Below are 10865 nucleotides of genomic sequence, written 5' to 3'. Positions count from 1 at the left end.
GAAGGAGAGCAGGTGCTACATGCACACACGAAAAAGACACCACTGGGCCTGGGAAGTGGACACATCCGGTCCTGTTTATCACACCAAAGGATGAAGAAAGCAAGATACGACAAGGGACAGTCAAACTCAACAATTTAATAGTCCAGCCAAGGGTGTGCAGCCACATCTGCCTCTGGCTTCAGGACATGGCCATGTTCTGGGGCAAGAAGTCTCAGCATGGGCTTCACCCCACAGTTCTAGCCGCAAACGAACTGTCGGATGAATTGTTCCAGCTTTTCCTGATTGTCCCGGCTGGCAAACGTCGGAGACAGATGTAGCATGGGGCCTGCAGGGCTGGGCTTCTGCTGTAGCACCTGGGCCACAAAGAAGGATTCTGAGTGCTCACCATGGGGGCCTGCAGTGAGACCTCTGGCCCCTCCAGCCTCAGGGTCTGAACACAAATGCTGTTTCAAGCCACCCCCAGTACCCAGATGGGAGGGGAGCAAGGCGGTGCCCTGGGGGACCACAAGGGGCAGGAAAACTGTCAAGCTGCCTCCAGCTCCTGTCACCACACTTATTCTTGGGAGACACTGAGGACATCCTAGGTGAGCACAGGTGGGCTTCCCTGAGCAGCTCTACCAGGGTGCAGGCTGGGGAAGAGGCAGGGGGACAGCCAGCGGCTGAGACTGGCCCTCTCACCCCCAAGTCTCTGAAGGTCCAGACAGCCCTGATGGCAAGACCTGAGTCGGCACACTCTAGAAGGAAGGAGGAGGTGAGCTCTAGGGAGGGCCAAGAGCAATGTACACAGGCTTCTCTTCCTCTTGTAGAGAAGAGCCACCCAAGGTAGGGCTCAGACCGCACCCAAGGGTCCTCAATGCCACAGCTCTCCTTCCTGGATTGGGGCTGTCACTGCTCAGCAGGGGGCAGCAGCCACCAGCAACCCGCTGCCTCCTGGGCTGGCTGCTTGGGCAGGACTCACCGAAGAACCCGTCCTCCTGGGCAGTGGCCCGCAGGAACTGCAGCAGCTGGTCTGTGTAGCCTGACTCTGCAGGGAGAGGGGTGTAGGTTGGGCACAGGCAGAGAGCCCTGCCCCATGTTCTCAGCCCCTCCGTGAGGACAGCCAGGGGGGTGTGGACCTCACCCGTGTCAGGCAGCTGGCCCATGGGGAGGAAGGCGGCAGCCTGTGCAAAGGCCTTCAGCAGCGGGCTGAGCAAGCGGCAGAGGAAGAGGAAGAAGTCGGGGCAGCGCGACTGCTGACTGAGCTGGAGGGGTACAGGCCAGGTCAGGGCAGCTCCCACAGCGTCCCCACTGCCACCTCCCCAGGTGGCTTCTCCCAACACACCCTAAAGTACCGGCCCTCAGCCTCCTCGAAGTCATCACTGTCACTATCGGTGAAGTCCCCACTCGGTTTCCACAGCAGCCTGGCACTCAAACGTTGTCGCCCTGTGTCGCATGCCAGCCGGGATCCTGGGGTCTGGGGGCCAGGGTTGCCATTGTACCCTGTCAGCCTGGCTAAGGTTTAGCCCTGAGCCCCCCAGACCAGATACATCGTGGACCAGGCACATGGAGGTGGAAGCAATAAAAACAGACCTAGGGAGCCTGAGTCTCCTGGAGCATGCCAGACTGGCTGAGCCAACCTACAGGGTGGGAAGAAGTAGGCACCCACACTCAAGGGCCATAGCCCTGTGGACAAGAAATGTGGGGCAAGAGGTATACAGAGAACCTCAGAAGTACATTTGTGCAGTCCTGTCATGATACACACATGGGCCCAGGGCCAGTCGTTCACCAAGTCACAAGGCCTTAGTGGCAGAGGCGGGGGCCAAGATACTGGCAGCCCACCCCCACAGCACTCATGGGGCAGCTGTCCTTCAGGATGTGAGGCTGAGGGAGGCCAGCCCAGGCAGGAGCTTTGTCCCCAGCAGCCCTGCCTACCTCCTCAGCAACCAGGAGCCCACACTGGATGAGACGGTCCAGCACCTCCTGACAGTAGCAGTAGGAAGACTGGCAAGGCTGGGGATGAAGAAGAAGTCCATGGGGCCTCAAGATAGCCAAGCGACAGGGCATCAGAGGAGCAGGGCTCAGGGCACCGAGGGGGCACCTAGGCCAAGCTGGCGGGTGGGAGGCCTGACCTGCAGTAGCAGCAGGTCCTGTGGCAGCAAGTGCAGTAGCAGCAGGACCTGGCGATACAACTCATTCTGGCTCAGCAACTCGATACCCTGCAGCTCCCAGGGGCCCTCTGGTGGCACTCTGCCTGCCAGCAGCGCTCGCACTGCACAGGCTGGGAAGGGGACGGGGCATGAGGAAGGAAGTCATCCCCTCGCCTGACCCCCGACTCCCCACCCCAATCCCTCAGGACTCACCACCCACGGCCTCGCTCAGGAAGGCGGGCAGCAGCTCAGCGCTCAGGCGAGCCAGGTGCGTAAGGCCTGGGCCGGGCCGCACCACCACCAGCAAGTCCCCTTGGTGGACACGCAGCAGAGCCACATGTGCCTGCAGCAGGCTCAGCGTGTGCCACACCAGGCCCCTCAGCTGCCCTGAGAAGCCCACGTCAAAGCCCCGCAGCAGCGTCTCCTCTGTCAGCCAAGAGAACTCCCCCAGGAGCTGCGAAAGGAACACGCCCTGGGCAGGCAGAACCAGGGCTCAGTAGCAGGGCCACGCCCTTCCCCAGCCCAGCCACACTGTGCCTACCTTCTGGTGCTTGAACAGCAGCAGCGTTGCTGTAATGGCCGTGCTCATCACCGCAGAGCTCGCCACACTGGCTGCGGGCGAGGTTAGGGGTGCTGGTCAGGGGCCTAGGCCCAGCAGCCAGTTCTCTATCACCCAGTAAGTGTGCAGGCCAAAACAGTCATCCCCTGCCTCCTTGGCAGCAGACACTGCCCCCACACAACTCCAGGGAAGAGGGGAGCAGGCATGACTGGTCCTGGGGGGTGGGTGGGGGCACCCTGCCAGTGGAGAACTGGCATTCATCAAATATACACCGAGACAGGCCAGGTGCTCGGAGACCTTCCCTGCTTCCCCTAGGCCTACCCACTAACCCAGCTTGTGCCACAGAGGGACATCTGAGAATACAGCAGTAACCATCATGCTGTGCCAAGTACTGTGTGAAGTCCCTCATGTGCATCATTCCATTAGTCATCATTTACAGCTCAGGAACCCAGGCTCAGAGAGGTGAAGGGCTGAGCCCAGGGCAGGGCCATGATGGGTGGCCTCCAGGCATCTGCCCTCTGCAGCTCAGGTGGCTGGCTATGCACGTTCACTAGTGGCTCCCTTGTGTCCTCCCTGGCGGCCCCACTTCCTCACGTATCCCAAGCGAGCCTCATAGGAGGGAGACTCAGGTACAGAAAGCCACTTGGAATGGAGAGCCCTGATACCCCGCTGACCCAGAGAGAAGGGATGGCTTAGGAAGCCCCCCAGAGGCCCAGACCTTATTCCTCACCATTCAGGATGTGACGGCTCAGCCTCCTGACCAGGAGCTGGTCCTCTGCCTTGAAGGCCAGAAGGGGCCCAGTCACTGGGGTCCATTCCTGCTCCTTCTCGGTATCTGGAACAACAGTGCTGGGACAGAGACAGGCGCAGGATGAGGGAAGCCAACCCAAAACAATCATGGGGCAGCCGAGAGCTTTCTCAAAAGTGAGGGTGTTGTCCCAGCACAGCCCCAGGGCCATGATGGCTCCTATAACCCCAGCCACTTCCAGGTCTCTGCCATTTCCCACACTCAAACTAGAGGTGAGAAGGGGTGCCAGGCACTGTTCTAGGTGGCCCAGAGTATCTAATGACAGGAGGCTGGAACTGAAGATGTCTGTGGGTCTGAGCCAAAGGACCACCTGCCATGCCCAAGCCCCACACCCTCCCCTACCCCTACCTCTGGCCCAGCACGATGGGCTGCAGCAGCTGCTCCAGGGTCTGTCTGCTGCCCCAACAGCTTCGGGCATTGACAGCATATTCCTGCCCAAGAGAAGGCTCTCAGGTGGCCGGCCCGGAAGCCTGCACACAGCCCATGGAGATAGGCAAGGCTCTCCCTGCAGCGGCTCTGACGGCCAGGCTGCCATAAGCTCCAGGACAGACCCCAGGTCCTCCCAACAGACTCCATACCCGCAGGGAGAAGGGCTGGGCCAGGTGCACACGAACGCAGACCCGGCGGCCACGGCAGCAGCCTCGCAGGCTCCTCAGAACAGCCAGCATTCCTGTCCACAGCCCCAGTGGGGCTGTGGCCTGCAGGGAAGGAGAGGCTGAGGGAGCTGCCTACCTGGGGCTCCATTCTCTGCTCAGCTTCATCTTGACCCCAAACTGGCACATGACCAGGACCTCTCCAAGCTCATTTTCTCATCCATGAAACAGGAGAAATCTCTCCCTAGCAGAGTCTTTTGAGGATGAAACAAGTGACTATAGCAGCCTGGGCAGCACCACGGGAAGATGACAGTAGAGGCAGAATTCCTTTGTACCCCCTGACCCTAGTTCTGAGGGTCACTTGGCCACAGGACACAATATTGTGCCCCCTTTCTGGAGACAGTGTCTACATGGGATCCCAAGGGGCAGGAGGGTCTCACATGGTATGTGTCACATGGTGCATCTGGAACCAGGTCATAGGTGATGGCCACTGGCACCAGCATAGCATCTGGGACAACGCCCACTTGGACGGCCTGCACCACCAGTCCCAGCCAGGCCTGGCCCAGGGCTGACAGCCGAGGCCCCTGGGTCCCGGGGGGCTCCTCCAAGAAGATGAGCAGGGGCTGCCCGCTGACCAGCAGCTGCTCCACAGCCTGGAATAAGGTGGGGAGATAGTGGCAGAGGCAAGCATCAAGGCCAGAGCAGCAACAGGCCCCTATGCCCTGGCCTGGCCAAACACACAATCACTGGGGGCACTCACCGCATGGACCACGGCCCTTGCAAGGACTCCATCAGAGCTATCCAGGGACAGGGTGGCCTCTGGGGGCAGGAAAAGCCCCCCAAGTTTCCTCAGCAGAGCTCTGTGGGGCACAGGGCAAAGAGAACCTAATGAGAGAAGGGACTCAGGAGATGGGACCAAGAAGGAGGCCAATGAGCGCCTCAGCTCACCCAGGGCTGGCCTAGGTCCTGCCTGAACATTCTGAAGCCATGCTGGGCCTAGAAACCAGAGCTGACCATCTGAGCCCATGGGCTGGACTGGCTGGCTGGACTGGTTGAGAGCAAAGAAGCCAGGAAGAGGGCCCATAAGGGCTGCTGCTGGCACCTCCCAGCTGCATCCCTACATGCAGTGCCCCAGCTGGGGACTTCACCCATGTGTGTCTAGAGGCACAAAGCTTTTTACCTGAGGACAGGGGAGCAGGTGCGGGGGTCCCAAGCCACGCGGAGCACACCCAGGCCCTGGGAGAGCAGCACGAAGGGCAGCAGGACCCCATCCAGGAGCGACTTATGGGTGGAAAGGAGCACGAGTGGTGAGCCCTGCTGGGGGACAGCCAGAGGGACATGCCAGCCTGCCCCACCCTGAGGGCGTAGGGGGCCACAGAGGGACACAGGGCCCACCTGGGCAGTTCCTCCTCTAAGGACATTTCCCAAAAGGAGAGGAGCTGTCGACAACTTTTAAGGCAGTGCGCTGACGTAATGGTTATTAAGACCATGAAAGACGTTAGGGGAAGCCCCATGGGAGGAGGGCCATGAGACACGAAGAGGTCGCAAGGCCTGAGGGTGTTTTCCCACCAGCAGATGGGGCTGGTCTCACCAAGGGCCTGACTGAGCTTTGCCCTGCCAACCGCCCCCCACACACCCGCACTGTAGGGTGGCTTACCGCCTGGGCTGCCTTACGGACCATCTTCATGTGGCCCTTGTGCAGCTGCACGTTCAGGAAGAGACAGTTCAGGACCCTCAGCACCACCCAGCTGAACAGCCTGGAGAGCGGCGGGGCCCAGTCTGAGGTGTGGTGGCACCACCCGCGAGGCAGGGCCCCCAGCATCTCAGAGAGCCACTGTTACTGTCCCTACTTTACAGAAGAGGAAAGCGAGGCTCAGAAGCTGCTGATGGTAGAGAAAGCTAAGAAATGATGCCGGGACTGGCAGGCAAGCCTGACACCAGAGCCCACGCCTGCAAGTGCTAACATGCCCCCAGGAAGAGCTTGTGGTGCAGCTGCCTCACATCAACTTCAGACAAGCTCCCTGCCTCAGTTTACCCCAAAGGAGATTAGAGGAGCAAGACTGTCTCCAGGCCTAACCTGGCTTGTTCTTTGCAAACTGCTGAGAAAGGTGAAAGAAAAGGGAGGAGTTAGTGATACAAGAAGGAAAGGGTAACTGAAGGGGGTGGGCTTTAAATGAGGCCGGAAGCACAGATGCGGGCAGCATGGAGATGTGGTGAAGCAGCATGTCCTCATCTGAGGGCCTGAGATGGGGCATCCGCTGGCAGTGGGTAAGGCTGAGGAGCCAGTGCCCCTGGGAGGACTTCCATGTGCTGTGTTCTCCTCTAGAAACATCTGGCTGCTCAGTACAGAGAAAGCAGGCAGCTGGGGTGCGCCCACTGGCCCCTTTGCAGGGGCGTTATAATCATGATGAACCCTGGAATCAAAGCTACACCAGGAAGGGCTGATGGCCGCTGTAAGGAGGTCAGGTCATGGGACTGGAAGTCTCAATGAAGTCAAACATTTTTCACATGGAGTGCTTGTCGAGGTCACAAACCCCCCCGCTACTTCCTATCCTTGCTCAGTTGACTTAGCACTGCCAGGACAGCTGAGTCTGACACGCACAGCCCTGTGCCCTTTCCCTCTGTGAATTGCTCATCTCCTGGCTTTAACCATCGTCCATGTGCTAAAGCTTCACGAATAGACATCCTTGTCCCCAGCCTCTCTGCTTAGCTCATATAAGACTCACATAAGCAACTGCCTCCTGGGTGTCTCTACCAGCACTAAAACACTATATCCAAAACATTCTTTGTGGGCCAGACTCACTCCTCCCAAACCTGCCCCCTCCATCCACACCACCAGGTTCTTAGCCAGAAACTGGCTCTCCTTTTCCCTCACTGCCCCACCCTCACCTCCAATCCATCAGTGAGTCCTGTTAGTTTCACACTGGTCTCTCAATCCATTTTTTCCGACCTCTATTGTCACCTCACCTGGACCAACTTGTCCAAGCTGTCACCATGTCTCACGTGGACTAACAAAACAGCCTCCCATACCATCTTCTGTTCTCTACTCTTGATCCCAATTAATCGTGTTATCATTCTCTGCTTAAAACCTTTTCACTAGTTGTCACTGCACTCAGAAATCAAATCCAAGCTTCCTGTGTGTCCCTGTGTATCCGGTCCCTTCTACTTCTCATTTCATCTCCAACAGCTCTCTCCCTGACTGGCCAGCTTCCAGGCACATCAGCTTCATGAGCACACCTGGCCCTCTCCGGTGGCCATTACTCAGGCTATTCCTGCTAGTAGGACTGTTCCCTCTCTCCAACCCCTGACCCCACCCCAAGGCTGGTTCCTTAACCCCTTTCATTCCTCGCTTACAAGTCACCTCCTCTCCTTCAGGTACCCTCAACCCCAGCCTTCACTGTCCTACAGCCATGTGCATCTCTGTCCACTCTGACCTGTGCACCCTCATTCCCACTGGAACAGCACCTGCATCTAAGAGGGGCTCAGACTGTGCAGATGAATATGGGAGGGGCAGGTGGGGACAGCAGGATAAATGCAAGAGGAGGTATGGGGGCCCTTAAGATCAGGGAACCAGCCACCTCTGCCTCTCTCCATAGGAACCTGATCCAGGGAAAGGTAGAAGGTTGGAGGTGGTACTAGAGTCTGGACCACAACCAGGTGTTTTAGGAGTAAGCCCCAAATTCCCAGCCCCAAGACACAAGGACAACACTTAGGCCAGCGGTAGTGAGAAACTGAGTGGAAGCTGGGGGCTACCTCAGATCAAAGCCCCATCCCATACCCAACTGGTCCCACCTGGGAGCCAGCTGTCCTCAAAAGGTCGGTCCCTCTGGTAAACACACTATCTGGCTCCCTGTGGGAAGAATCTAGTCTTTCCCCAAGCCCAATCAACACTCACTCTCCAGAAGGGCAGAGGCCCCAGCCTAAGGATGAGTGTCCCTCAGCACAGAGTTACCTGAGCAGGAAGGGGCGGGGTGGGGTCTGGAAGTGGCCCAGGATGCGCTGTACCTCTTTCTTCACAAGATCGGGTACCTGGCCTTCCCCAGCCCCTGCTGGAGCCCTCCCTGAGATGACGTTCTGTACCCTACGATGTGGGAGAAGTGCTGTCAGGCTGTGACATGCCTAAGGTCCCCCAAGCCACTTCCCTCAGCCCCATACAGCCTCCCCAGGGCATACCTTCCAGTCTTCATTCTCAATCTTTAAAGTAGGGCCCCAGACAAAGCTAACACTCTAGAAGACAGCCTTGTCAACCCCCCTGCCTAGAGCCTCTGTCATCCTTTCAAGGGTCCCAGAGTGCCAGCCCAACCCCATTCCCTGCATCCTTACCCAGTGCTTTCCATGACCTTCTGTGGGGCATCCCAGCAGGGGGGTATGTGCTGCTCCAGGGACCACAAGAAATAGCAGAGCCTCCGAACCAGCCAACCCCGAAACCTGAGCACAGCCCCCAGAGCAGGGGGAAGATCTTTCAGATGGCCCACCCCCACTAGGGCCCACTGAGGGTATGCCATGAAGGGCTGACACCCCAGTACCATGACCCAGAAATGCCTGGGTTTGGTTTATCACAGTGCAGGATGAGGAAGCACCTGCCCATCTGAGCCCCATGCCGGACCCTCCCCGCCCAGTGGGGTATAGGCTCAGGGACTGACACACTGTGGACAGCCCATAAACCCTCACAGGAGGCGCTGCAGGAGCTCCAAGCCTGCCTCTCCACGCCTATGTGTACGGAGCAGAGGGCAGGAGGAGTCCTTCTTTCCCTTGAGAGGAAGAAAGTGACACCACAAAGCAGGGCCCACCCACTCGCCTTTGGCTCTGACTACCTGGTGTTCTCCTCCTTCACTAGGATCACATCGCAGAAGCCCAGATCCATTATGCTTCTGTGGAAGAGGGACTCCTGCCCAAGAGGGGACAGAGACAGCATGTCTTTGGGTAGCCTTCGCACACCAGCAAAAGAAAGCCCCTGCTCTGTCTTCTGAGGGCTCTGACTGATGGCTTATTGTGTCCACCAGGAGACAGGACTGTAGCACAGTATTTCCCAAAAGACTCTGATGCCCACTCAGGAAAAAGGGCTCTGTGGTTAAAAGAGAAGGGCTGCACTCTCTGCAGCACCACCCTCTCCGAGAGCAGCGTGTTAAAGCCTCAAGTAGGTCTCTCATCCACAGCAGAGGACATGTAGCGGGTCTCCACAAGAACCCGGGTCCCATCAGCACCAGCACACGGCGTGGCCACACAGGAGGTCTTTGAGCCTGTGCTGAGTGACTGAGTGAATGCGTCCCCCAAACTGAACAGGACTGTGCAGGCCTGGTCAGACCCCAGCCCTCTGGCCATGCCCCACCTCCTTGCAGGCCCCTTTGCAATTCCCCACCCAGCTCCCCCAGGGCTGTGACCCAGCCCCAGGCCAACAGCACAACGGGGACCAGTGCCTCCATTCTCAAGAGGTAAAAGCAGAAGCATGGGAAGGGAAGGCTGATCATAGGACATAAGGGAAGCTGCTTCCCGGAGCCATAGCTCCCACAACCAAGCTACTCCCAAGCTCCCCAGGGTGGGGCCCAGCCTGTATCACTAACCCAGCTCTTGGGGGTACAGGTCTGGCAGCAGCGACCCACAAAGGGGCGATATTTCCCCAGGAAAGGGGTGACAGCCTCCAGCTTCATCCCCAAGCCTGAGGACCACAGACTGGTCTGTAAAAGGCCACATGGAGAAATGAGAAGATTCAAAGTCTTTGGCAGGGGAAGGGAGGTTCCAGGAGTTAGGGGCACAGGATGGAAGGTGGGAGGGCAGAGGGTGTTTTGGGAATGGGAGGGGCCGCACTACCTCCCGGCCACTCTGGCGGCTCCTCTGCTGAGTCCGGAGTCTGGCTCCAGACATGTTGTCCATGGGGGCCTATAAGGTCTGAGAACCGGCCACTTCTACCTCTCTCTCTCTCTCACCACAGGAACCTGACCTGGGGAAAGATGGAAGGATGGAGCGGGTACTGGAGTCTGGGCCACAAGCAGGGGTTCCTGAGGTGACCCCCAAATTCACATCCCAAGGATAGACAGCCAACACCCAGGCCAGCAGTGATGAGAAACTGAGCTGGAACGTGGCTCGGACTAAAGCCATGCCCCATACCTAATGAGTCCCTCCAAGGAGCAGCTGTCCTCAAAAGATCACAGTGTCCAAATCAGGGGCAAGCAGAAGCTAACATGGAGGAGATGGGTTGTCTTACCAACACACACCCTGCCATCTCCCAGCACACATGGGGGCTATACTAGAGGCTGAGAGCCTTCTGTGCAGAGGGAAAGAACAAGGCTGGGTAGCAGGACGGAGTCATGAAACTATCAAAGAGGACCAGGGCCATCGCCACAGGGCCAGCAGGTACTGCTCAGCCGCTCTTCCCCTCCATACCAGAAGATGGCACTTTACCTACCCGACTATGACAGGCATGTGGGCCAGGTACTGGGGAGTCAGACACAGACATGCCACACAGACCTGTTCCCAAAAGATATTCATCTGGCTGGGGACAAGACAGACTTCCACCATCGATCCCCTATCCCACAGCACTGTCCACAGAAGACCCCACTGGGTATGTCCTCAGCACCTCCTTCCCACAACAGTCCCCTTGACTAACAAACATCTATTCCATGAAGCACACTGACCCCTCCTGGCCCAGAAACTAGGCCCTGAAAACCCCTTTCCAAACTCTCAGGACACCAGATGGGCAGGCCGGTCCGCTTGCTTAGGTTACCCTGCGTCCACCAAACAGCACATGCCCACCTGGAAGTGCCTTCTCCCAGCCGCCCACC

General features: G+C 58.2%; 1 protein-coding gene across 1 annotated transcript; it reads right to left on the bottom strand.

Annotated features, from left to right (window-relative positions):
• Positions 1-77: 77 nt before the first annotated feature.
• Positions 78-10018, bottom strand: GPAT2 (glycerol-3-phosphate acyltransferase 2, mitochondrial). The gene is given in 21 exon segments (XM_039872574.1): positions 78-353; positions 679-734; positions 959-1024; positions 1121-1241; positions 1332-1453; positions 1912-1989; positions 2109-2257; positions 2340-2598; positions 2668-2738; positions 3416-3534; positions 3842-3924; positions 4072-4191; positions 4527-4739; positions 4847-4946; positions 5267-5400; positions 5744-5843; positions 8039-8167; positions 8410-8514; positions 8901-8974; positions 9648-9761; positions 9895-10018. Coding segments are annotated over 21 exon segments (2406 nt in total). The 5' UTR covers positions 9958-10018; the 3' UTR covers positions 78-223.
• Between the last annotated feature and the right edge of the window lie 847 nt (positions 10019-10865).

This window comes from Pteropus medius, unplaced genomic scaffold, assembly GCF_902729225.1.
Source record: "Pteropus medius unplaced genomic scaffold, Ma_sr-lr_union100, whole genome shotgun sequence".
NCBI classification, from domain to species: Eukaryota; Metazoa; Chordata; class Mammalia; order Chiroptera; family Pteropodidae; genus Pteropus; species Pteropus medius.
Note: the sequence above shows the minus strand (reverse complement) of the source record. Positions and strands in the feature narration are given on the sequence as shown.